Source organism: Bemisia tabaci, chromosome 5 (genome assembly GCF_918797505.1).
Source record: "Bemisia tabaci chromosome 5, PGI_BMITA_v3".
NCBI lineage: Eukaryota > Metazoa > Arthropoda > Insecta > Hemiptera > Aleyrodidae > Bemisia > Bemisia tabaci.
In genome coordinates, this window is record NC_092797.1 from 39,556,308 (window position 1) to 39,582,854 (window position 26,547).

The 26,547-nt window shown below is 39.6% G+C and overlaps 1 protein-coding gene across 1 annotated transcript in view; it reads left to right on the forward strand.

Moving 5' to 3' along the window:
- Positions 1-26,311, forward strand: part of LOC109040844 (tyrosine-protein kinase Dnt) — a 100,906-nt gene extending 74,595 nt beyond the window's left edge. The window contains exons 3-11 of the mRNA XM_072300690.1: positions 16,043-16,274; positions 18,427-18,595; positions 19,668-19,865; positions 20,139-20,254; positions 20,639-20,798; positions 21,265-21,414; positions 21,898-22,057; positions 22,809-22,945; positions 23,899-26,311. Of these exons, the coding sequence (XP_072156791.1) occupies positions 16,043-16,274; positions 18,427-18,595; positions 19,668-19,865; positions 20,139-20,254; positions 20,639-20,798; positions 21,265-21,414; positions 21,898-22,057; positions 22,809-22,945; positions 23,899-24,010 (1,434 nt within the window). The 3' untranslated portion in view covers positions 24,011-26,311. The remainder of the gene's footprint in view (positions 1-16,042; positions 16,275-18,426; positions 18,596-19,667; positions 19,866-20,138; positions 20,255-20,638; positions 20,799-21,264; positions 21,415-21,897; positions 22,058-22,808; positions 22,946-23,898) is intronic.
- The last annotated feature ends 236 nt before the right edge of the window (positions 26,312-26,547 follow it).

Sequence of the window (26,547 nt, forward strand, 5' to 3'; positions counted from 1 at the left end):
GGAGTTGGTTTAAGCTGAAGCTTTTTGGTGCCAACGGACAATTCTTTTAGGATATTTTAAAGACCCAAATTACATAGATAAGTCATCTTCAATGGATTTTCTGAAGATTGGGCTTTTTTAAGTTTCCGAGTCGGTGTGATTTCGTTCCAACAGATTCAGCCGTCATGCATTTGTATTCTGAGTTTTCTGAACTTATCGTCCCCCTCGTAAAATTTGGCAGTAGAATGTGTGTTCCAAAATACTATAGACCTAAAGCCGGCTGTAAGATTTCCAATAGCTTCCATAGCCGGCAACACAATTTCTTATAGCCTTTTATAGCCAATGGCGATTAAGCAACGGCCTGGCGATAAAGTGTATGCTAAACGTTCCTAATTACGGATGCTAGGACTTGGTGACTTTTTGGACTACCGCTCTCTTTTTGGGCCGTAGTACCTTGATTTATTTTGCGAGGAAAGCTCCGTACTTTTGAAGGATGCCGATGCCTGCCATTCCTAATATGTCAATTTCGTATGATACTGTGCAATACCTCCGGTGTGAAATAGTTGCTTCACGCCGCGGCGCGGAGCGGCGGGCGGGCAGCCAGCGCGAAACGCGCATTGGCGCCTACAAACCTAACAGGGATACTTCACGCATTGCGCAATGCGTAAAGTATCCCTGTTAGGTTTGTAGGCGCCAGTGCGCCGCCGCTCCGCTTTGTGTTAGACTCTAATATTCAATCTCGTGGAGTCAGCGTTTTTCAACTCGTGACTTTGAAATGTTTGCACTCTCTGTATGGATTATTCTCTTTTTAATTAATGAAAAATAATATGTAGTAAAGGAAAATATATTTTGCGTTTTGTAAATATCAAGGTGATTCCGTACAAACTTAAGGATTTACAAAGCACACGAATTTCTACACAATTTCTCATAACCTTTTATAGCCAATGGCGGAAAAGCAACAGCCAGGCGATAAAATGTAAAGCCCGGCGATAGGAACTATAGCCCGGCTGTATATATGTAATTTTTTATCGCTTCGTGTAGCCCGGCCGTATGATATTTTCCACTTCCTACAGCCAGCTATATGATTTTCTATCGCCTCCTTCAGTCGGCTATAAGAATTCCTATGGTATTTTGAAACGCAGCTCCTATCGCCAATTTTTACCAGCGGACCGATTATTGAAACTGATAGATAAAGCGATAGACAAAGACGACAAAAGGGATTTGGAGGGATCCTATTGGTGGAAACGGGTTGTTGCAATGGACAAAGGAGGTAGGTAATCGACTAAGTAACGGCAACCCACGAGAAACCCGACAGTTAGTCTATCATTTCCCCCCTTAGTCGATGAGAACCACCCATTTCAACCAATAGAATTGCTTTATACCTCCTATGTCATCTTTGTCTATCGCTTTGTCTATCAGTTTCAATAATCGCCCCGCTGGGCCCCTCCAAGACGAAGGAACGTAACTCCATTCCAAGGCTTCCAAAATAACTCATACGGCATCAAGAATGTGAATGTTCGATTTCGTCCTAAAATTTTGGAAATTATAGCTTGGAATCGGAAAATCGGTAAAGTTCTCAGTCTGAAATTCTCATCAGCCTTCTAGTAGTATACAGTTTGCGAGGAGAAATTTTGCAACTTTGAAATGTAGTTTACGATTATTTTTTAGTTCAGTGAACCTTCGAAACCAAATGTAAATTTAGGAGATGAGGCGTAAAAATCAGCACAACGACGAATTTTTGTTTTATTATGGTATGAGAAGGGACTGAATCAACGTGAAGTAACGAAATTACATCTTACACTCGTGCATCTTCGTTTTTGCTCGTAAGTTTTTATTAGACGACAAACTTAAATCCTGTAGACGCACGGAACCTATAACAATCGGTCGATATCTCGCACATCATTGTAGGAAGAACTCATTGTCAGAAAAACCAAATACAATCGTCCTCATTGAGTAATTTGATCCAGCAATCGGCTGACGTTGAATATAACTGACCGCGTGCGTATTTTCGGAATCAGCATGAAGTAATACCTTTCAAGTGTTCTCTTCGCCGCACGTTCACCAAATTTCGGTACAAAGCCGCAAGGATGAGGCAGGTACCCACTGAAACCAAATCCTATTCGCTGTCGTTTTGTTTGAACTGTGAATCATAACCCTCATCCTTTTTGAATATCCTCCGCGGGCCTCGCCGTGCATTCATATATTTTATTGAAGAAGCGAAACAATCGGAATGAAATAGGATTAAAAGAGCGGGGCTCGGGTCGTTAAACGGTTTGACAGGTTTCGTACGGTGCCCCGTAGCATATGAATCGGTTTTCAAAAGCTTGATTGCTTCGTAACGCCGAGCCTGTTCTCGTGGAGAGAGAGGGTCTCCGTAAAATATGATGGTACGCCAGGATCCGAGGTTGTTCACCGGGAACGAATCGGAGAGATGACGAAGTGGCGTGAGGGAATGAGAGCAAACTCAATAACAAAACTTAATGTTCGGGAATTTAAACTTGGTGGATCTGAGTGTGTTCCGCTGTACTTTTTTGTACTGTCAAATCTGATGGATTTACGGAGTCATACACGCATAGGGGTGGTGATTTGAAATTGATACGTATATCGACGCAGGGTTGCCACAGTCAGGGAATACCGGGAAATGTCAGGAACTTTTTTCAAGTCAGGGAAAACCTCGAAATGTCAGGGAAAATGACGAAAATGTTAGGGGAAAATTCTTTAGTCGCCTTTATTTGTTTTCTAGAATGGTTTTGACGTTTCGAACAACAAATTTTGCCCGAAAACTATTTCTAATTGTGTCTTTTTAACCATCCGGCATGTTTTCAATTGTCAGGGAATTTCACAAAATTTGTCAGGGAAAACAGTGAAATGTCAGGGAATTTCATTTCATATATTCGGTGGCTACCCTGTCGGCGATGAAACTCCCGAACCTACCATACGAAGAGCTCATCGCGTGAGAACACAATACTTGAAACGGGATAGGAACCCTATAGTTGGTAATTTACGAGCTGCTAGGAGGATGAAGGAAAGAGGGATTGTGTAATGGGAGAAAAAGAGTGATTGATACCCGATGGAATCCATAAGTTGCAAGCTGCCCAGATGTTCTGGGTGACATACTTACGCGGCCACCACGACAACCACGTACAGCCGATTACAGAAGCTCGGCTCGATCATTGTAAAACAACCTGGCGAATTATACCGTTTTCGAAGCTTCCAACAACAACCCAAGCACCTCTGGTCTCTCCTTTCAGGAACCCTCTACGTTGCCAACAGTGTTCTCGCTTTCTTACTCAAGTAAACAAGTGGTAGTAAAACCAGACGCTTCTTATACTGCCGTGCTAAGGAAGAACGTCGTATGAACATTCGAGAGTTGTCAATTTCCTTTAGTAAAATGTTTGTTCTCGAGGAAGGATATGGATATTCTTCCTTGAACTTTTCAGGAACTTTCGGTAAAATTGCGTACAAAATTATCTGAAAAATTGAAGATAAATATTTATGAGTTCAGCAAGAAATTCGCGCATATTTTATAAATGGTAATTTGGCAACGCCTGAAGGTTCATACACCGTTTTTCCTTAGGACGGCAGTATAAACCACCCGCTTTAACTCGTAGTTTCCCCCAAATGATCATTTCTTGCAATCCGCACCTACTTTACAATCATCAGATATTTTTACCAATAATCAAATAAACTGTTTTGTCATTTCTTTAGTTAAGCGAATCATTCTTATCATTAGCGTAAAAAGCTAGGCAACTTTAAAATTAGCCTCGAAAAATCCAGTTTTGCTCTCTGTACTCATGTTACCGATGCACCGAAGCCTTGTCCTAATCAATTGATTTAATTTTTCGATGACAATTTATCGAAGCAGCCTCAATTTTTTGTGGAAAAGTGTTCTCTATAGTATCTCGTGCCCACTGTACTTCAAAGAGTGACCACTCGTGACTGTCAAAGAAAATTTGACTGCATTTTGCGGCAAGGAATACTACGATTTCTGACTCTTGAAATATAGTCATACTCTCTCGTCAGAGAACGTCGGATTTGGTGACGGCTCTTTAACTAACTAACTAGTTAGTTAGTTAGTATAATTTTAAGACAATAATTATATATAAAATTATAATTTTATTTAAAATTAGTTAGTTAGTTAATTACTTAGTTAACGACGATCTAATTATATATAAAATTATAATTGTATGTATAATTACGAGTAGAGATCGGTAACGTATGGAAAGCATCGGCAGCGCCGCGACGGGTCATTCCATTGCTATTGCGTTCGCGCCGGGCGTCACTTTCCTCGGACCGACAAGGCCGACTACACACTGACAAGCGGACCAGCATCAGATGCCACTCACACTCGTCTGGGATTAACGGACAGTGGTCAGCGCTCCCCCGCCCGCCCCGGCGACAGCCAGCGGTCATCGGTCAATTCCACCACCGTCTGTATGTCACTTCCTCGCACAGTGCCCTCGCACATCTTCATCCAGGATGGAGCTCCCATCCATACAGGCCGACCCCCAGTCCGACAGACTCGGGTTTGCGGGCGTATTATGCGTGATAGAGGGGATGCGTGAGGAATCGAGGGAAAGAGAAGCGGATGAAGATGGAGAAGAATAACAGGGAAGGAAGAAGAGGAGAAGCGGAATGAGGTGAGGAGAAGAAAGAGGAGGAAATCAAGAAGAGGAGAAAAGCACTGGAAAAAAACACATTGGATCTAGAGTCCAGACTCTTACAAACATCGACAAGAAAAAATACTCTTGATTCAATCAGATTTTTGCTTAAATCAAGAACCAAGCCTCTTAATTTGAGCGGGTTTCCTTTTGATTTAAGCTTAAATCTGATTGAATCAATAGTATTTTTTCTTGTCGATGTTTTCAAGAGTCTGGACTCTAGATCCAATGTGTTTTTTTCCAGTGAGGAGGACAGAATCGTCAGATTGAATCGCGAAGAAAAGTCTCAAAAGATTTGAAAAACAAGAGCGTACAAGTTTTCTACGAAATTCATAAGTAATCGGAGGAAATTCGGCAGTGCCCAAACCGCGTTTTTTCTTAATGCTTCAGTATTGAAGCGTAGGGCAATGATATCGGTAATAACGCCTTCATGCAACTATTCGTGCTCGATGGATGTCCGTGTTGCTTGCTAAAAATCGAAGGCGCTTGGGTAACTCTAGCTCTAGCCGTTGAAGTAGTGCTCGTAGCGACGCGAAGTACGCTGTCGCAACTCCGTTCGGCGGTGGGATATAATATCATGATATAAAAATGGTGTAAAAATATATCTTCCTGTCCTCTTATCTTATTTTGTATTTCAGAATTTCATCTTGCAAAATATTCGTAACGGCGCAGCACGGTGCGGTGCGCCACACTCCGCTGCCATCCGCTGCGTGCCATATCATGCATCATGGACTAGAATCACTGGAGCGCCTTCCATTTTTTCCTATGCAACACGCGTATCCATAGAGTACGAATAGTTGTATTAATCAAGGCGTTATTATTTACATCATTGAGTGCGTTGCGATACTCGCATAGAGACATCCCGCCCCGTCTTACTTCACCTGAGTGTCGTTTAAAAAATTAAATTAAAAAATGCTATTAATTTGAAACCGTTTGGTTAAAAGAACGAAAAACTTTGTAAATTTTAAGGGAAGCTTCTTTTTAGTCATAATCATACCTACAATTGGACCAAGTTTAACAGAAAGAAACCAAGCCACATCAGCTATTGCCAAATTTAACTGGGCAATTTAATTTTTTACGAGAGATCGTTTGTGCGGATTCCTTTGAAATTTTTAAGGAATTCGCTTGAAACTATGGAGAATTTTCACTGAAATTTGCACGAAAATCTACACAACCGTTTTCATGGAAAAAATTAACTTGCCAGATTAAATTTGGCAATAGCTGATGTGGCTTGGTTCCTTTCTGTTTAACGCGGTCCAATTTTTCCTCCCGTATTCCCTCTCCGTCTTCCTCCTCTTTTCCTCGTCTTCCTCTTCCCATTTTCCTCTCCTCCTTCCTTCTCTTTTGCTATTCATCTGCGGGCTTCTGTTATCTTTTTTCCACCATTCTCCCTCTATTTTTCGTCGGCTCCAATGTAAACCGAAGACTCACGTCCGAAAGACTCCAGTCAGTCCGACCAGGGCTACGAAGTCGGCCGCCTGTGTTCCGCCCGGATCCCGCCAAACCGGTTGGCGCGCCCCCCTGCCACCCCTCGCCTCATCCCTCGAGATCTCGCAGATTTGTCACAAAGCGGGAACAACCCCGCGCTGCGCGTCCGGGACGCACGAAATCCCCTTTTAGCGAGGCTTAAATCAACCTGTCAGATTAACGCATACTTTAACACCTTCCTGCTTCCCGTTTTCCTTTCAGATTCCACCCTCCTCCCCCTCGTCCGCTTTCGTGCAGTCGCTCCAGCTCTGGTTTTCGTCTGCAACCCCTCCCGCCCCCCTCCCCCCCGTGCCCGATTTTGCATCAACGCCTGCTTCTCGCTTTTGACGAGGGAGCGCCTCTAACTGACGACTTTTTATCAGATCTATTCGTACAGCGAGATGTATCGAGTCTGCTCTCTAGAGTGCTCTTGACTATCAGTGGCGACTATCGATCATCGATATTTCTCCATTTGAAGCTATGGTAAAGAATCTATCATCAAGGTGTTCGCTGCGAGCACCCTGTTAATCGATCCTCTGCCATAGGTTTAAATGGCAGATCAATATATATATCGCAAAGCACGCCACGCTGTGACTATTACTTGAATTGTTCAATGTGTCTATTCTTGACCGGTTCCAACTATGCTGATTTTTTTAATTCCAAACTGCACACAAATTTGAAGCAAGAATAATGGTATATAGACAGTTCTAAACTTTGAGCTTGAAGGAGCTAAGCATGATAGAGCAGTTAAATCGGCAATAAAGAGCCTGAACATTAATTGCTGCGTTCGTGCTCCAGAAAGTAAAAGAAGGTTGATTGAAGTGTTTTTTTCCTCTTCTTTTTTTTCTCTTTTTTTTCCTAAGCCGAAGGACTTCTAAATTTTAGCATTTTTCGATGGACAGCATTTTTTAACGTAATTTCTCAAAATACTTTCAGGTAGAATAAGACAGAGCGGGACTTCTCGTGCTAATATCTCAACGCTTTTAATGATGTTGATATTAACGCCTTGATTAATACAACTATTCGTACTCTATGGACACGCGTGTTGCATTTAAAAAAACGGAAGGCGCTCTGGTAATTCCAGTTTAAGATGCATCCTCCCACGTCAAAGCGACATGAGGTCCAAGAATGGAGGCCTTATTTTGTCTTTTTCATTACTTGAAAATACGCGGATTATTCGACTCACTTCACTCTGATCCATTAACCAATTAATCCATACATTTTCTCAATAACGGCTGTATAATTATTTCCGCGCAGTAATTGTACCCGTGTATCGAAAGCAAACCCCCACAAGAGGACGAGAACCGAAATGATGAAGTTATTTCCAGAATTACAAATTTGCGTTGAAAGATTAAGGCTGTGGCAAAAAACAAAGTCCTAGTTCCCAAATGAGCGGCGCTAGGCATACCTGTAATTTAGTAATTATTTACTTTGGCCGGGAGCGTGGGTACGCACCTCTGTTGCCACACCGGTCGATTTTTTTATATTTTTTCCGCGGCCGTAACCGGGAACCCACGACTGTCGGACCGCGTCATGCAACACGGCCCGAAAATGGGCAGGTGGCATTTGTTAGCCGGGTAATTAGCAAGCCGTTTACAGCCCCGCTAACGTGGTAAACGACTAAACGCTGGAGTCGAGGTTTCCTAAACCAACACGGGGCCAAATCAAACAAACGGTGCTTTTATTTGAATGTTCTGAAATAATTTGAAGACAGGAAACGCAAGAGTGAATGTTTGCCCAGTCTGTTTGTGATTACAGTTGACGCTAGTTCAGTTCATCTCGGGGACCAGGCGAAGAAGAGTAGAGGAAAGAGTACATTTAGCGACTTGTTGCCAAGTCTCCTACACTAATATTTGATTTTCCGAACAGAGGGCACATTGGTCGATAATTGGAATTAGAATTTATGCCACGAAACTCATCGAGAAATTATCTCTCTATGGAGAGTATTTAATTTCTTTCAGTTTTCCTTTTCTCTACCTCTTCTTTCAGTTTCATCTGCAGTTTATAGCACATTCACTGATTTAACAATATGAATTAGAAAATACTATTGAGCCTTCTCCCCCCCTCTTTCTCTCTTTCATAATTTCTTGTTAGTAAGTTTTCGTCGTATACATAGGTATACTCGGTCCATTCCACATTTCTTTTGGCTTTTTTTTTTACATTTCTCATTTTGCACTTATTCCGAATTTTCATCGATTGATTTGCTTCATTTCAAACGGATCGATTGAATCACCGAGACGAAGCAATAAAAATGGTTACCGAGTGTAAAAACAATTGCAGGGTTTTTAGTGACGGGAATAAGAAAACTAGAGAGAACACCGGGGATTTTGAATAGAAAGAAAAAAACTGAAAAACTTGGTAGATTTTAATATCGCACGGTATAAATATTAATACTGCTGGAAATGTTGTTTTAATCGTTTAAATGACTACATCACTGAATTCTGCCCTTTCTCTCTTCTTTTATGACCCACGAAACACTTTGAAAAAACACAAACAAGAGAAAAAGTAGGGAATCGAAGACTGTATAAAAGTGATGAACCCCGCAATCAGCTCTTTCATTCCGATTTTCATTCCGAGATCAACGAATCCCCTCAAAATATGTCAATCATACGGTCAGATTTAGATTTACATCGGGATCGACCTACGTCATTTTTTATTTTGACGAGTATAAGAATAACAAGCAATCCAGCCAGTGGCGTGGCGTGCTTAGCGATCTATCGATATTTCCCCATTTGAAGCTGTTGTAAATAATCGATTATTAAGGTGTTCGCTGCGAACACCCTGTTAATCGATACTTTTCCGTAGTTTTAAATGGCCGATTAATCGATACATCGCAAAGTACGCCACGCCACTGAATCCAGCCCACGCAGTTTCCAGGGAAACCACACATTCCCCGTTCAATGCGACAACACCGATAAAAGGAGCCTTGTTTATACAGAGCGCTGTTCCTTGATTTGACAGCTCTGGGCTTGTTAGGGCCGGAGCTATGCTAACCAGCTTCCATGTTATTTCTACTAACTTGAAATAGACACACCCACTTTTCCTTGCCCGTCTAAATAACATAGCCGCGCATGCGGGGGAGGGGTCGGGGGGCGGGGGCCGGGGAGGTAGGAGTAATGATCGCCCAAGTCTGGAACGGGGAAGGTTTTCAGGCTCGATAACGCTTCGGATCTCGATCCGAGTTTACAGTTTACTTATTCGTCGATTGACCGACGAAAGGGCGTACCTGCACTCGGATGAGCCCGGGAAAGCATCGAGTTTAATGGAGTACGGGGCTCATTGCGAAGTTTAGTTGAGTCCTTATGTCAGGCGAGCGGCGTATTGCCAGTCGCGCATCCCAACGCTCCAAACCATTGCATTGTCCCGCGCTTTTGCCCTCGAAGTTCAACTCGGCTGAGCTCAGCGAAGCAACATTTTTACCGAGGAAGATTTCCATGCTAATCGGAAGGCTACCGTCGAATGTTTCTCGCACAAGAATTCTAGTTGTATCATGGCGAAATCCCAGTCGTCGTAACCTTACACTGGAAAAAAAAAAAAAAAAACACATTTGATCCAAAGTCCAGACTCTTAAAAACATCGACAAGAAAAAATACTCTTAATTCAATCAGATTTAAGCTTAAATCAAGAACCAAGCCTCTTAATTTGAGCGGATTTCCTTTTGATTCAAGCTTAAATCTGATTGAATCAAGAGTCCTTTTTCTTGTCAATGTTTTCAAGAGTCTAGACTCTAGATCCAATGTGTTTTTTTTTCCAGTGTACACTTTGGTTAAACCATGAATATATTGGAAAAATCCGTCACTTGGCAGTGCAAAAGTTTTAAAAATAAAAACTCTGTCATAACGATGGAATGAAAGTAGGGCGGGTTATCACCTTTTGAAAAGTGAACGCGAGCCCTGCTTGGTTCACTCATCTGAAAGCGACGACGACTCGACGCGAGACTCAGATCAGCAACTTAACTGCCCGGAGGGATGCTACAGCAGGTGTCGTTGTACTACGAACAGCTGCTGCCTAACATCTTCGAAAAAACGTTTTAGCTGTCCGCGATGTCCATTCTCGCTCGTATCTGATACAACTTTAACACTGGCGCAATTCTGCCGTGCTAAGGAAAAACGCCGTATGAACCTTCAGGCGTTGCCAAATTGTTTGTGATAAAACACGAATTCTCTGGTAAACTTTTTCTTCTGATCCTCCAGAGAATTTTGTTCGTGCTGTGATCTAAAGTTCCTGAAAATTTCAAGGAAAAATATTCATAATTTTCCTCAAGATTAAACATTTTATCAAATGAAATTTGGCAACTCTCGAATGTTCATACGGCGCTTTTCCTTAGTACGGCAGTACGAGACTCAGGCGGACGTACTAATCCCAGAGACTTAAACGCAGACACAAGAAAGTAAACCTCCTATTCTTCCTCCGTAGAAGCTCCTTCTTCGATGGCTCCTCCAAGGTTAAATACGTATTAATTTTTATTGTATCGTAATCGTAACTTCATCAAAGTGTTGCTGCGTATTTTTTACACGGAGGGTGCGCCCTCTGGCCTCTACGCGGCCCATCCCACATAGCTTCGCGCCCTTAAGTATATTCTGTTGGACCACATCCGCGACGCTGAAATCAGACGAAAGTATTCCCTCTCATGCTTTGCCTTGAGAAATGAAATTAAGGGTCTCAGACGTCAACGACACAATGAAGACTGATGGAACGTCTCCTGCCGCGAATTCGCTTAACGCACAGCGGTTTGTAGATTGTCAAACTTACAGACACCCGAATGTCAAACTTACAGACACCGAAATGTAATCAAGGAGCGGATCCACCATACGATCGGTTCCAAACAAAACTGATACTTAGTCACTCAGTTGCAAGTTAGAAACAGTTGGGCTTTATTTTAAAGGACAGCAGTGAGTAAAACTCTTTCGCAGGGTTATGTGGACTTACGGCTGTTTTGTCTCAAGCAGATTTTTTTGGGTTCCTCACTCTCTGTTACTTAGGTTGATGAATTAGCTTATCAAAAAACGTTATTATGGCTTTGGCTTCTCCCACGGACTTTTCCGATGACCTCATGAATGGATATTTCGATGACGTCGTCAATGGACATTAGAATTGAAGTCATCAAGACGTTTCTTATGACGTCATTATTGGACGGATCCGATGGTGAATGGCCTTTAATGACCATAATGACTAGATTTGACCAGAATAACCAACGGACTTGCGTACTAACCAACTTTTCGGAATTTTTATGACGATATCCACGAGATTACCAATCGATAGGCTTTTCTGATAACGTTATAGTGGTTCTTTTTTCTTCTCTTCTCTGTATTTTTCTCCTTAGTATTCTCTACTTTCTCTATTTTTTTATTGTTTTATTTTTTTCTCCTTATTTTTATTCGTCCCTTCATTTTCTTATTTTTTTCTTTATTTCTGTATTTTGCTCTTTAATTTTGTATTTTACTCTGTATTTTTTATTTTTCTCTCTATTTTTGTATTTCTCTCTTTATTTTCGTATTTTTTTCTTCATTTGTTCCTTTTGCTCCTTATCTTTCCTGATGACTCATCGTGGCTTCTTTTTCCTCTCTGCTCTTTAGTTTTTCTCCAACAAATAAAATGAATGGGCCTGTTGCATGCAAGAGATACAGCCGCGCGAATAGACTTTTTAGAGGTTAAATGACACGAAAATTACGATGGTCACATTAAAAAAGTCTGAAATACACTCTTTACTGCGCAATTAGCGTTGTTAGGAACGTGCTTTTTCAAATTTCCCGCGTCTGGGGGCAGTTTTCTAATCATCGGAAACGAGCAAACGGCGGGCTTCGGTGATTTCCGGAAGATGCCGAGTCGTTGTTGTTGTTGTTATTTTTTCCTTCAGTTTGTTTCCAACCCAACGTGATCTCTCATAGTGGTCCATATACGCGTTATGCGGTAACCAAATCGATCAACTTTTAAATATCCAACGCAATCCTTTACATTTCATTTCACGATATCACGAGCTCCGATTTTTAGGTTATGTTGTCAGTTTTAGTTGACCGGAAATAGCCGTGAGTTACCGTTAATTGTTTCCGTTAGAAAACTGCCCCCAGACGCGGGAAATTTGAAAAAGCGCGTTCCAAATAATGCAAATTGCGCAGTAAGGAGTGTATTTCAGACTTTTTTAATGTGACCATCGTAATTTTCGTGTCATTAGACCTCTAAAAAGTCTATTCGCACGGCTGTACCTCTTGCATGCAACAGGCCCATTATGCGTTTTACTTAAACCTGGCTGTCGATTTGAATCAAATCAATCGAATTTTGAAGGGAAACTCGATCCGGAAAATGTTGAAATTACCGGTCCTCCCGGTAACACGGTAGCGTGTACACGTCGCGTCGTCGCGTCCATCACCGCGCCTGTACGAAAGATGATGACGCAGACGAAGTGGTTGGCGTCGCGACAGACATGGTGCTCCACGTGAACAATCGAGATGGAGCGGGACAAAAGTTGAAGGAAAACCGTGTCCATTGTCCACGGGTATTTCACCTCCCGGGAGTCCTTTTCGTCCGGCTACCGTATCGAAACTTGACGGAGACGCATCAGTCTCAGGGAAAACTCAAAGCACTCCGAAGATGATGACGATGGACCCCGACGGATGATGATAACATCCCCGCGCCCTTGCCAAATCATGCTTGAAATCTTTAATTTCTCATCTTCGAAAATCGGTGGAGGATGATACAGGGTTGCCACAGTCAGGGAATTTTAAAAAGTCAGGGAAAACCGGGAAATGTCAGGGAAAATTTGCTGAATCGCCTTCATTTGATTTCTAAAATGGGCTTGAGGTTTCGAATGACAAATTTTGCTTGAAATCTTCTTTCAATTATATCTTCTTAATCATCCGCCGCATCTCCAATTGTCAGGGAATCTCACCAAAACGTATCAGGGAAATTAGGGAAATGTCCGGGATTTTCAATTTCCATATTCTCTGGCAAACCTAGATATTATGAATGATAGTGTTCGGCAAGGATAGTTTCGGGACAGTGGAGAGGCGAGAATGATCGATTATCGAATGTTCTCCATTTGAAGCTGTGGTAAAGAATCGATCATTGATGTATGTGCTCGTTGCAAACTCCCTGTCTATCGATCCTTCTCCATAGGTTTAATTGGCAGCTTAATCGATGTATCGCAAAGCAATGGTGGCTCCAAGTGTCCGCACGCCCCTCGGAGCATCCCGACGTGAGAAGCTGCGACTTCAGAGTCCTTATTGTTATCCTCCCCGCAGTTGCCGCCTCGCATCTAAAAATCCGAATTTCACACGCACTCGTGTAGATCATTCCGCCATAATCGACAACGCAGCCCCAAGGCCCGGCGGTTGCTGGCGTCAGGGTATTTGAATAAGACGCGTGAAATTGAAATTAATAAAGTGTCCGCTTCGTTGTCGAATCTATGAGAAACGTCTGTTCCCATCGGAGAATCAACTTGTCATCAATATCCTGAAGATTGTCACAATCGCAGTCTGGGACCGATTCTTTTCAGCGATGGAAATTGCAGTTGTCATGGAAACGCAGAAGCAACGGATCAAAATAATTTATCGAAGATGGTCGAGAATCAATTGATTCTTATTTCCAACCCTATCATGGGTCGTCTTATATCTTCGACGGGATCTGGCATCTAGCCGTGGATGCTGATGATGGGATTTTTTAATACGAATTATAGATAGTCCTCTTGTCCACGGAAGGTAGCTTTGTCCATCAGAGAGTGTAGTAATCTCAAGTAAGGAGTATTGCTGCTTTATTACGAGAAAGAGCAGAAGTGAACAAATTTTCAAAATCGAGCTTCGTAATTTTCGTTGTGCGCATCGTGTTTTACGTAAAATTTTGGTAAAGAGACAAGTATCAGAATGCTGAAATTCGTACCTTGTCTAGTGGTCCATTGTGGAATTTTCTATCTCTTGCTGACATCTAATCTTGAATTTGTTCCTTGTTTGTTGAAAACTTGCACAAAGACAAGCACGCAGAAACTTGCACGTATGCCTGACATAAAGTAAATTAGTACCATTTTTTACAGTCAAAAGTAAAATTCATCGATTCGTTACCGAACGATGTTTGTAAGGCTTTTGAGTACTTGAAAATTTTACGAAAAACATACGACGTATCCAATTAAATTTCTCGCTTGGACATCACCAGCTCCGTTTCCTCAAAGCTTCATGTCCGAACTTTCAGCTCGCCTCGTTTTCAAACCAGAATTAAGATCGCCGTCGAACCTTTGACCGGCGGCGCACGTTGAATCGAGCCTATAGGAGAGGTCGGACAAAATTCGGAAACTTAAAACGCTTATAGCTCCGTTTATACAAAACTGAGAGGTTCTAAAAGCTCTAAAAAAAGTATGGTAAAATCCACTATAGGTCTGCCTGATATTTTACACAGTGATAATATCCGGTGAAAATAACCCACGTAGCAGCATTCACCAGAACTCTAATGACACTTACCATAATATGGTGTATGCTACCATAGAGTCTGGTGTGTATTAACATACTCGGATAACGGTGTCAAAGTATGTTAAAATCTACCGTATATTTTTTTCAGTGAGTGGTTCCATTGGTTTCCTCGTAACATTTTCTTCTCGATGCACCCCTTGAACTTTCGAAAGTGACAAAATGAACATCGAAATTCGCATTTTTTGTAAAAAAAAAGTTCATGTCCGACCTCTCTAATTGACTCGATCCTCCGTGTGGCGGGGGGGGGGGGGGAGGGGGGCTGTGAGCAAAATCGCGCGAGCCTCATATTAATGGCAATGCTAATGTATGTGCGATCGCACGCACGAGTGTATGAAATATTCGTGAAACTTGTAAAGTAATTGGCAGCCGTGTCAGGGCAGTCAGGATATCCGGTTATTAGGCGGCGTGCATTATTTTCACGGTGGGTTCGTACTCCCGGGTGTAATGGGCAGTACCAACCCCCCGCTTCCCCGCTCGCCGCGGGGTGATGCACTCACTCCGCAGTCCGATTATCATTTCATCGTGCGTGAATGCGCTACGCCCCGGGCCCGCGCCCTAATTGTTTTGATTTTTTACTCGAATTATTCCCTCGTTAGCAATTAGTGTTGGGCATCGGGCCTCGTTACTCATCGCGCTGACGGCTGGCGTGAAATTATACGCCCGGAATTCGGAAGCTCGGGTTTTTGGCGGGGACATGCACCGCACTTTATGATTTAAGGTCTTCGGGATCGCTGCATAATTTTAATCGTGCTCATAGCGTGGACTTTCGGGTTGAGCCGTTGAATTACATTCGTCTTTGTGATTTTCGATATATTTCAATGAATCTTCACTAATCTTTAGTATCAATGCTGCTCTGCCGTGTTAGGAAAAATGCCGTATGAGCTTTCAGACGTTACCAAATTTTCCTTGACGAATCACGATCTTTCAGAAAAACGTGTCGATATTATTCTTCTGATTCTTCAGAGGATATCGTTGGTTATTGTATCTGGAGTGTTTGAAAATTTCAAGGTAATGTATGCATAAATTTCACCTAAAATAATTATTTTATCAGGGGAGACTTGAAAGTGATAGACAAAGCGATAGACAAAGCTATAGACCAAGTAATAGTCAAAGAGGACATAATGAGTATTGAGCGATCCTGTTGGTTAATTTGGGTGGTTCGTAATAGACTAAGATGGTAAATGATGGACTAACCAAAGGATCTCATGTGAGTTGCCGTTATAGTTAGTCTGTTACCTACCGCCTTTGTCCATTGCAACCACCTGCTTCCACCAATAGGGTCCCTCTATATCCTTTTTGTCTCTTTTTTTATACCTTTGTCCATCAGTTTCAACAATCAGCCCGCTGGTGAAAACTTTTCGTGTTTTGTCGCGTACGTTAACCCCGTTTTTTTTTCCAAATTTTTGCGAGGTTCCTTGTTTTTTCTCGGCCTATATGAAAGTGACAAAATAATACTCATGGTTGGTGTTTGTTTGCTTGCAGCTGCCGTACACGATCCAAGTGGACGTTTCGAACATCGAGGCCATCCCGACGCCGCGGCTGAACATCTCGAGCAAGGGGTACATCCCGACGACGGCGGAGACGTTCAGCGTGGGGCTGCCCTGTTCCGGGCTCTCCGACGCGGAGGTCACCGTCCACATCGCCATCAACGTCACCACCGCCGCCCACAACGTCACCAGGCTCAGCCTCAAGAGGAAACGCTTCTGCCGCAAAGGTATGTATCCGAATATCGCCAATGCTCTTGTAAGTCCGTCTAGATAAATCGCCACCTCGGCGATCGGCGGGGAAAAAAACACATTGGATCTCGAGTCCCGACTCTTGAAAACATCGACAAGAAAAAATACTTCTGATTCAATCAGATTTAAGCTTAAATCGAGAACCAAGCCTCTTAATTTGAGCGGATTTCCTTTTGATTTAAGCTTAAATCTGATATTTAAACGGTTATCTCTCCACGATATTTCTCTACCACAAAATTGAATTGTTTGTCTTTTTTTCTGTCGTGGCGTTCAAGTCTCCGAACGTACGTCCGATCAGACTTTGAGTCAATTTTGCAACCTGGGTTCAAACATGCTTAAAATTTAAGAAAAATGCTTGACATTTAAAATAATATACAAATTACGTCATTTGTACACTGGAAAAAAAACCACATTGGATCTAGAGTCCAGACTCTTAAAAACATCGACAAGAAAAAATACTCTTGATTCAATCAGATTTAAGCTTAAATCGAGAACCAAGCCTCTTAATTTGAGCGGATTTCCTTTTGATTTAAGCTTAAATCTGATTGAATCAAGAGTCGTTTTTCTTGTCAATGTTTTCAAGAGTCTGGACTCTAGATCCAATGTGTTTTTTTCCAGTGAACGTCACATGTTTTCTCTACAAAATCTTACGTAGAAAACGATTAACTCAACGAAAAGTTTTGAAATCAACTCCCGAACGAGATATTGACAAGTCTTTTAAATACAGGTCAAATGAAAGTTCGAGTATACAAATGACGTAATTTGTATACACTGGAAAAAAAACCACATTGGATCGAGAGTCCAGACCCTTGAAAACATTCACAAGAGAAAGGACTCTTGATTCAATCAGATTTAAGCTTAGATCAAAAGGAAATCCGCTCAAATTAAGAGGCTTGATTCTTAATTTAAGCTTAAATCTGATTGAATCAAGAGTATTTTTTCTTGTCGATGTTTTTAAGAGTCTGGACTCTAGATCCAATGTGGTTTTTTTCCAGTGTACAAATGACGTAATATGTATATTATTTTAAATGTCAAGCATTTTTCTTAAATTTTAAGCATGTTTGAACCCAGGTTGCAAAATTGACTCAAAGTCTGATCGGACGTACGTTCGGAGACTTGAACGCCACGACAGAAAAAAAGACAAACAATTCAATTTTGTGGTAGAGAAATATCATGGAATTTCCATCAAAAATTTCGCGAACTTTTTCTTGCAATAAGAGAACATAAGCAGTGAACTTCTCAGTTATATCGAAATTGTCAACTTTTTCCCAATAAAAGCACCATTTTCAAGTGGAAATCTCGTAGCGTTAAAATAAATTTACGTTTTTCGTCCAGGAAACTACGATTTTATGCTCGGCAGTGACGACTTTGGATAGTTGGTAACACTGTATTTCCTCCATTTAAATGTGTATAATAGGAACGATTTTCGATGAGGCAGCTTGCGTCACCTGTATCGATATTTTAAATGGATTTAAATGTAGCAAAAACAGTGTTGTCAACTTGCAAAATCGCCACTGATGCCCGGTAATTTGTGGAGGTGTGTTCGCCCACCTCACACTGGAAAAAAAAGTTGCTTGGATCTAGATTCTAGACTCTTGAAAACATCGTCAAGAAAAAATACTCTGGATTCAATTGGACTTTTGCTAGAATCTAATGAAAATCCGCTTAAATTAAGAGGCTTGGTTCTCGATCTGAGCAAAAATCCGATTGAATCCAGAGTACTTTTTTTTGTCAATGTTTTTAAGTGACTGGACTCAAGATCCAAGCAACTTTTTTTTCCAGTGCAGTGGGAAACTCTCCATTCATGATCGGATCATTTGGACGGAGTTAAACAGAAAGGAACCAAGCCACATCGGGATCGAACCGAGAAAAAGAGGTTTAAAGTTTATCTCCTGCGTAAGACTCAGTGTAAAAGATAAACTTCGAATTCTGTTTCTGCAAAATTTGCTCCAACAAAAACTTTGAATTTTCGGCGATAGATAGTAGAGCAGTGGTCGAGTTCAAAACCACTCATAACTCAATTTTTTCCAAAATGTGGGTTGGTTCCTTTCTGCTTAACTCAGTCCATTTGCCTTTCCGTGTCTCGAGTTGATGATGCCCCTTTTCTCATTCTCGTTGGCTTGTTTGCAGATCCGAACGCCACCGAAAGGGGCGACCCGGTCGTGATCATGGAGGACACAACTCCGGTCGTCTACATCGCCGTCAGCTGCGCTTTCGCCCTCGTCATCCTCCTCGTCATCGTCGCCATGGCCTGCTTCGTCAAGAACAACAAGAGTCGCCGACACGGAGACATCTTACAGTAAGCTCTCTCGCCTCTTGAAAATCCCAACGCTAATAAAAGCTCTTTCTTTTTTCATCTCGCTCGGTCGTGCTCTCTAGTGCTCCCGGAACTAGTTCCAAATTCCGGAACTTTTGAGATTTTCCTGAATTTTTCCCGGAACTTTTGAAATTCCGAGAGGTTCCGGATCTTTTGCATTTTCCGGAACTTTTAAAAAATCTAAGAAGGATCCTGGAGCTTTTGACCCCTATGGAACGGCAGAATTTAAACTAAAAAGTTCAAAATTCCGGAACTTTTGACGGTCATGTAATGAGAGCAATTGTGCTCTCGCTAATTTATGCGCAGACTCGAAACCATACTGAAAAAGAACGCCGTGTGAGCTTTCCAGTGGCGTGGCGTGCTTTTCGATATATCGATTGATCTGCTATTGGAAAAGAATCGATAAACAGGGTGTTCGCATCGAATACCTTAATAATCGATTCTTTACCGTAGCTTCGAATGGGGAAGTATCGATAATCGATCATTCACGCCTCGCCACTGGAGCTCTCGGGTGTTGCCGAGTTCTAATTGACCATTATCAAAAAAAATATTCTTGACTTCAGTCAATAAGACATGAGACAAACCTCTAACCCAAAAATTTGAAGAAAACAGAAAGATATCAGGAATTTCATCGTAGAAATGGAATTTTTTAAAGTTTTTTCTTTTTTTTTAATTTGGCGAATTTCCTAAATAGATGGAGCTCAAGTTTAAAAATTGTAATTCTGAGTGGGGAGGAAAAACCCATTTTTATTTGAAAATGATCTGCAGAAATGAAAAAAAAAACTTTGATTATGATTTGAAAGTGATCTGCAGATTCGGGGGGGAGGGGGGGGGGGATTTCATTGGAAAATGATCTGCAGAAATCACTCTCTTTTCATACATTGTGATGGTAGATTGTGGATCAAAGAGCTCAGAGGATTCTTGTCAGGAAAAATTGGGACAACAACACTCACCTTTTGCACCATTGTGTAAATTTGGGTTGCTGTCTTTGTTTTTGCATGAACGCTTACGCGTTTTTAATTTTTCTTTACATTAAATGTTTTTCCTTCCGCAGAAACTCTCGCATGGGCTCAAGCACAAGCAGTGCCCACGGACAAGTGCCCTTCATGACGATGCCAGTCCCTGTTCTGAGCTGCAACACCTCGGCCTCGGGCAGCAGCTGCAACAGTTTCAGAAGGAAGCCCAGCTACGCTCGCCTCAACGACAACTCCAAGGACCTACAAGATCGCATTGCTGAGCTTACTATCCAGAGGTAAATATTTTAGCTTTACTCTTACATTAAAAACAAATGCCGTTTAAGTTATTCCAAGCCTATGAGATGTAGCTGGAATCATTCCTTTTCTTGACTAATAACTCCGTTTGCCGCAAAAGGAGACTCAATTGCATTGCAGCGTGGCCATGAAATTATCTCAATGATACGTAATTTGAAAACTGGATGCCTAATTATAGCGTTTTTACATAATATGCCTGATTATTCAATATTTTTCTGTTTCTGATCAAAAACCTTTTTTTTCTTTTTTTCTAGGTGCAGAGTACGTTTGCACAGTATCGTTATGGAAGGAACATTTGGTCGAGTTTATCATGGAGCCTATACAATGGAAAGCGGAAAGGAGCAAGAAGTCATCGTCAAAACTGTTTCTGGTGTGTATTTCTTCCGTCCCCCTTTTAGTCTGCAACCACTGCACTTTTATTGTTGCTATTTATCCTGCATAAATCTTGCCCAAAGTTTCTATGATTATATTTTGTTTTTTCCTTTTTTAAGAATTTTCTGAAACTGGATGATCCTCCTGTATCAGTTCAAAATTTTCAAACAATTGCATATTCATCCAGGGCTTAAACTCTCTTTTGTAACTAAGTGATGAGAAACCAGTACTATGATACTGTTAATTTACAATTTCATCAGTTCTTTTCTCCAATTTTTACGTCCCACTTTTTCTTTTTTATATGAAGTTATGAAATGTAATTTTTACATTTTTCAATTTTTCAAAAAATAATTACAGTAAGTTTTCCTCGTGTCTGTTTCAGATCATGCCAGTTCCATGCAAGTATCACTTCTTCTCCAAGAAGGGATGGCAATGTATGGCCTGAGTCATAAAAACATCCTGTCCGTTTTGGGTGTGTCCATCGAAGATCACACCGCTCCATTCTTGATCTATCCACACAATGGATTTTCCAACTTGAAAAAGTGAGTTTCTTCAAAGGAAAAATAGGAATAAAAATGTTTTACATTTTTATTTATCTTCATTTGCTATCCATTTCATCACAATATTAACGAAAACTCATATCATTATGATTTATTTTTTATTATTTACTTCCAGTTAAATGGAGGTTTTTTAAAGAAATCACATGTGGCTAATGAATCCTTTAAACCAAAAAAAAAACAATAATTCTTTTGGTTTTAAACCCATAGGAAACATCCAATATAAAATTAATTCACTCGTTCGCTTTAAACTATCTTCCCGAATACTGTCTAAGATCGTTTTAAATTTTTTTCTGTCTATTTCATGAGCCTTACTGTTCAGTATACAGATTTTTATCGCAGGAATTAAGACTTGCTTGTTTCTAGGTGAGTCTGTTTGTATCTTAGTGTTTGCTTTGCATCCTCTCATATTTCCCTCATGCTAATGGATCAATGTATTTTTTGTTCTCAGGTTCTTACAAAAATGTAAAGCTGGAGCTGGTGTTGTTAACTCTTTGACCTACCAATCAGTCGTAGAAATGGCTCTTCAGGTTATCTCTGGGATGTCTCATCTGCACAAGAAAAGATTGCTTCACAAAGATCTTGCTGCTCGAAATTGCATGTAAGTTTTTTCTCTCTTTTATCCTGTGCAAAATGTGTATACTTTGGGGTTTTGTATGTCGTAAGCTCTTACAGTTAGTTCTATTGAACTGAAATTCATACTGATTTCCTTCAGAAATGAGATGAAAGAAGTGAATTATTTTGTTATTGACGTAGCATTATGAAAAAAGAAAAAAGAAATAAAAAGATACCCTCATTAGTGATTAACTACATTCATGTCATAAGTTTTCTCAAATGCTAAAGGATCATTGGCAAGCATTAATTTTACAATTAATTATTGCCAAATTGAAAATGGTCTGTAATACATTTTAGACTGACTGGATCAACAATCAACCTGTATGATAAACGTCAAGAAGTACCTCTGCATTTTCTTGAGACGCTTTAATAGATTAAATAATTTTTTTCTATAAATTTGCATATTTTTAGTGGTCTCATTTTACGTAAAGAAAGTCTTTTAACCGTTTTTTGTTTGTTTTGTTTTCAGTGTGGATGAAAATCTAAGGGTTCAAATTGCAGATAATGCACTCACAAGAGATCTGTTTCCAGAAGATTACAGCTGTCTGGGTGACAATGAGAATCGGCCAATTAAATGGCTTGCCTTGGAAAGTCTGGTGAACAAACAATTCTCTACTGCATCAGACGTGGTGAGTAAAGGGATCCTTTTGCCTTTGCAAGCTGCCTTCCATTGTTTGCAATTAATAAGAGAACTCTATTTTACAGTCTTTGAAGAGGGGCAAAACAATAATATTCAATTTTAGAAAGAAAGAAAAACCAATTCATTGAACTTTCAGCAAAAAACAACAAAAATCATGTACAAATGAGCAATTTAAAAAGCCTGCAATGTAAGAAAAAAACATTTTTGGAACTGACAAACTTAATTCGCAATGATAGCATTTCACATAACGTCAGGAAGAACAAAAGAGTTGTAATTATAAGAGGAGCGAAGAGTTATTGAAGGGGTTCAAATTCAATAAATCACCTTAATTAATAACCATAAAGCAACAGAAAGAAAAAATGTCATGAAGTAGAACATCCGGGCTTAATATGAGAGTGAATTATTTTCCTCGTAAAGTAGAAAAGAAAGTATATACACCGAAAGCTCTTTTTAAAAAATCATCGGCATGTATGGGCAACGCTAGTACTTAGTCCTAGTCCTATGTATTCATGTTACATTGAATTTTATATATTTTTGCTAAGCTATGAGCAGCTGATTACTGTGTTTTAATGATGAGGGTTTAAACTTAAACTGTGCTTCGCTAAGCACCTACATATTCCTTCAAATAACGAAAAATGCTGTGCTGTCAGTCTCATGGAATACATTCTTTCTCTCCAAAAAGTATGTTTTTATTTTCATTGAATCATTCTTTTCAACCAGCGTTTTTTTTTTCATTTCAGTGGGCATTTGGCGTTCTTCTTTGGGAGCTGACAACCTTAGCTCAACAACCTTATGCAGAGGTTGATGCGTTTGAAATGGCTGATTATCTGAGAGATGGTTACAGACTAGCTCAGCCCATTAATTGCCCAGATGAGCTGTGAGTATAGAATACATCTATCCCTTCTCTAAATCTTTTTATTTTGTAGAGACAGTTAGAATTGTACTTCATATATCTTCAAGGGAAGTGAAAATACTAAAACTGTGGCCCACCATTGTAACTAGGTGGTAGATTTTCTGGTCGTTCTCCTTGTTCCTTGTGAGTTATTCAGTAGCGATGTTAGATTGCATGAGGATCACACTAGGTGATATGCCTTGTATTGTATCCATGACAGCGATCCAGAAATTTGCGAGTTACTAAGCTGATGAGGTAAAAAGGAGTAAAACCTGCAATGATCTCACAGCAGAACCAGAGCTATGTCCAATACCCCTGCCTGAGCTGAGTATACTACCCCTCAGTCTTGCACTTAAAATTATTGATACTTACTCGTTACAAAATTTAAGTAAGTAAAATAAACCTAACTAATAATTAGTGAAAATTTCCAAAAATTTTCAAAGACAGGTCATACTTAAGTTTTTTACTACCCTCTACTCTTAGAATGTCTATCGTGTCACATTCTGGCCCAAATATCCCAAACCCCATTTGTGCTGAGTCACTATGTTGCAAAACTCCGCAACCTTGCCCAATATTCTACGGAAAAACTGATGAACAGAATCACTTGGAAATTTTACGGGGTATTTTTTTTGTGATCAAAATTAATCCCTGAAATTTTCATGAAAATGTGTGCTAGATGTTTAAAGGAAAAACTCAAAACAAAATTGAAGTGTTCAGCAACACAGTTTTGAAGCGTTAATGGCGATTGTGATACTTTGGTTGGAAGGTAACGATCTCATGAGTAACGGTTTGATGTTGAAAATGTGTATTGTGTTAGTCTTACAAGACTTCATTCATTAAAATTTTGCAGGTAACATTTTCTTCTTTACTATGCTCAGTATACCTACCCTTGATCCTCTCTTGTACCTATTAATTATTTTTGTATTTCATTTTTTCAGATTCACTGTGATGGCCTACTGTTGGGCATCTAGTCCTACCGAAAGACCAACATCCTCACAACTGGCAATGTGCCTTCAAGAATTCAACACTCAACTGACCAAATATGTTTAGAAGAATTTATCATTTATTAAGAGAGAAATTTCTGGAATTTCATTATTTCCTCTCATGCATTTATAAGGACGAACAAAAACTCAAGATAGTTCTCAAGTTCTATCTTCCTAAGGAAGAGTACTTTTTTTTATAACCAAGGTTTAGATTTTGGTTTGACATCCTTAGAACATTTTCTTCATTCGAAGTATAACCCAGGAGATGCTGTAGTATATTAATTTACATTCGAGTGAAGCACACTACTTTCTCATTTGCCAGACCTACGTTTCCGAAGATAAGATAGTGAGGAATGCAGTCTGTATCGACAAATCTCACTTGTTTGTATTTACCGGGTTTTTAATGATTAATTTTTGCCAAGTATACTCAATATTTGGTGATAAACAGGGATTCTTCAATTAAAGTTTATTATTTTAGTGTTTTTTTTCAGTGTATTTCCATTTTTATAGAGTTTTCCACTTTAAAAGTTTTACTAACCAAAAATTTTTAACACAAAATACTTTTTCTTAACTGTAAGACTATTAAATGCCCTCTTGAATGAGCTATTCTACAAGAAAAATCCCCTCTCTCCCAAGAATAGAGATTTTATCTGTTTTTAGGTTAGTATTTTATGTACTTCTCCATTTCTCCTCTCTTAAATATATTTTATATCTGCATTTTTTGTGTGAAAAAATAGCAGTTTATTTGATTGATTATCAACGTATGCAGGCCTATCCTGTTATTCAGGTTAAAAATTACTATCCCCAAGTCTGCCACTTTATCTTACCTCCTGTAATTCTTTGGAAGATGAATATTTGTCATTTTATCAACTCCTTCATCCTGTAGAATACGAATTTATTTTAATTCTAAATTACAATGTATTTCAACTGTGAGTTGCGAGTCCTTTGTTCCTTAAGTGAGAAGATATTTTCAAAATATTTTCCATACTTTCAGAAATTTTGAATTTTTTACTCACCAATTCTCTCTCTAAGTGTCACCCAAAGTAGGATAAAAGAGTAAAGTTTATAGTTTGTTGACCTAATTGTTATCTTGTTTTATTGACTGATTATTGTAAATTGTGAATAATACTTAGTCTGTACATATAAGTACACCATCTCAATATTTGTGCCTAACACTCTGTTTTTTCCTGTATGGATGCAACAGATGTGTTTTATAGAAAAAAAGTATGAGTGTATTGATTAACCATGTACAGAGAAGCAGATTTGCGCATAGAAGATCGAATATGTAGGCTGTAGTGCAGGAATACTATGAAAACAGTGTAAAGTGTTCCATCACATCGAAGCACAATCTCGAGACTTTGAATATTCTTGGGCCACCACTACAACATCATCCTCCTCTAGTGCAAGAGTTTTGGTGGTTTTTCAAAGAATATTGATGGCTTTTCCAGTGTCATACCTCTTGATAATTGACATCTGTAAAATTTTTATGAATAGTATGAGCTCATAAACTCTGCAAAAATTTGAGCCAGGAATTATCACAAAGTTCATTGAAAAATTTCAATATATCTTGAAAAAGATAATCCAAAGCTAGAGAAATTTTCATGCAAGGTAACATTGTCAAAGTTTCTCAGGATTTTAAAACTGCCCCATATGCGCGAAAACTGTAAATATTAAATTTTTGTGATTTCCATCTCAAAGATGGATTTCATCAAATGATTGTGATTTTGTAAATATTGACTTGTTATTCTTGTTTTTCTTTACCTGTGCCTGTCTTGTTTTTGTAAACTGTGTTTATTTTTATCAAATGTTTAATGGTCCAGAGTCAGGACAAAGGATGAATATGCTTTTTGATAAGAATAGAGGCATTGAAAAAAATTGAAACTGCCTGTTGCTCACAGAGCTGACTATTTCTATTTCTAATTATCTTAGCAAACGAAGCTCAGTCTATATTTCACCTTGTCTCCTAGGCAGTAACTTTTTATCAGAATAAAGAACCTTTGTGTCATTTGTATCCATCTTCAATTGTTATAAAACAAGTGAAAACTCCTTGTGATTTAAAACTGGACCTTTATCTACTCTCTGTTTTCTTTTTTTGTCTGTATTGTTTGTTACCTCTTGTAGCCCAACCTAGTTGTTAAATTTGAATAAAGAATAAGAATTAAAAAACTATTCAAATGAAAAACTCAAGTTAAGAAGCCTTTACCCTCCAAAGTAAATGCTTTGATGCATAGTTCCTGATTTATCCAGTAATGAAACCATGTTTCTTCATACCTAATGTAAATAATGTACAATTTCTGTATAGGCTGTCTATGTATTTTCTGTACTCATGAATAAAAAATAAAAATTTATCTATTTTTGTGCCATTAAACTGATTTTTTTTCTTTTCATTTGTTTAGCCACTCCTTTTACAATTTAATTATATATTTATTCATTTGAAAACACAGGAAAATGCGGAAACAAGGCTAAAATACAAAATAAAAAGGCAGGACGTTTCGGTACCTTACGGCACCATTATCAACTGCTAAAATAGAATTAAAAATAAAAAAGAAATTAAAATAAAAACCAGCAAAGGGCGTTACATGGTGAAATTGGTATTGGAATGAG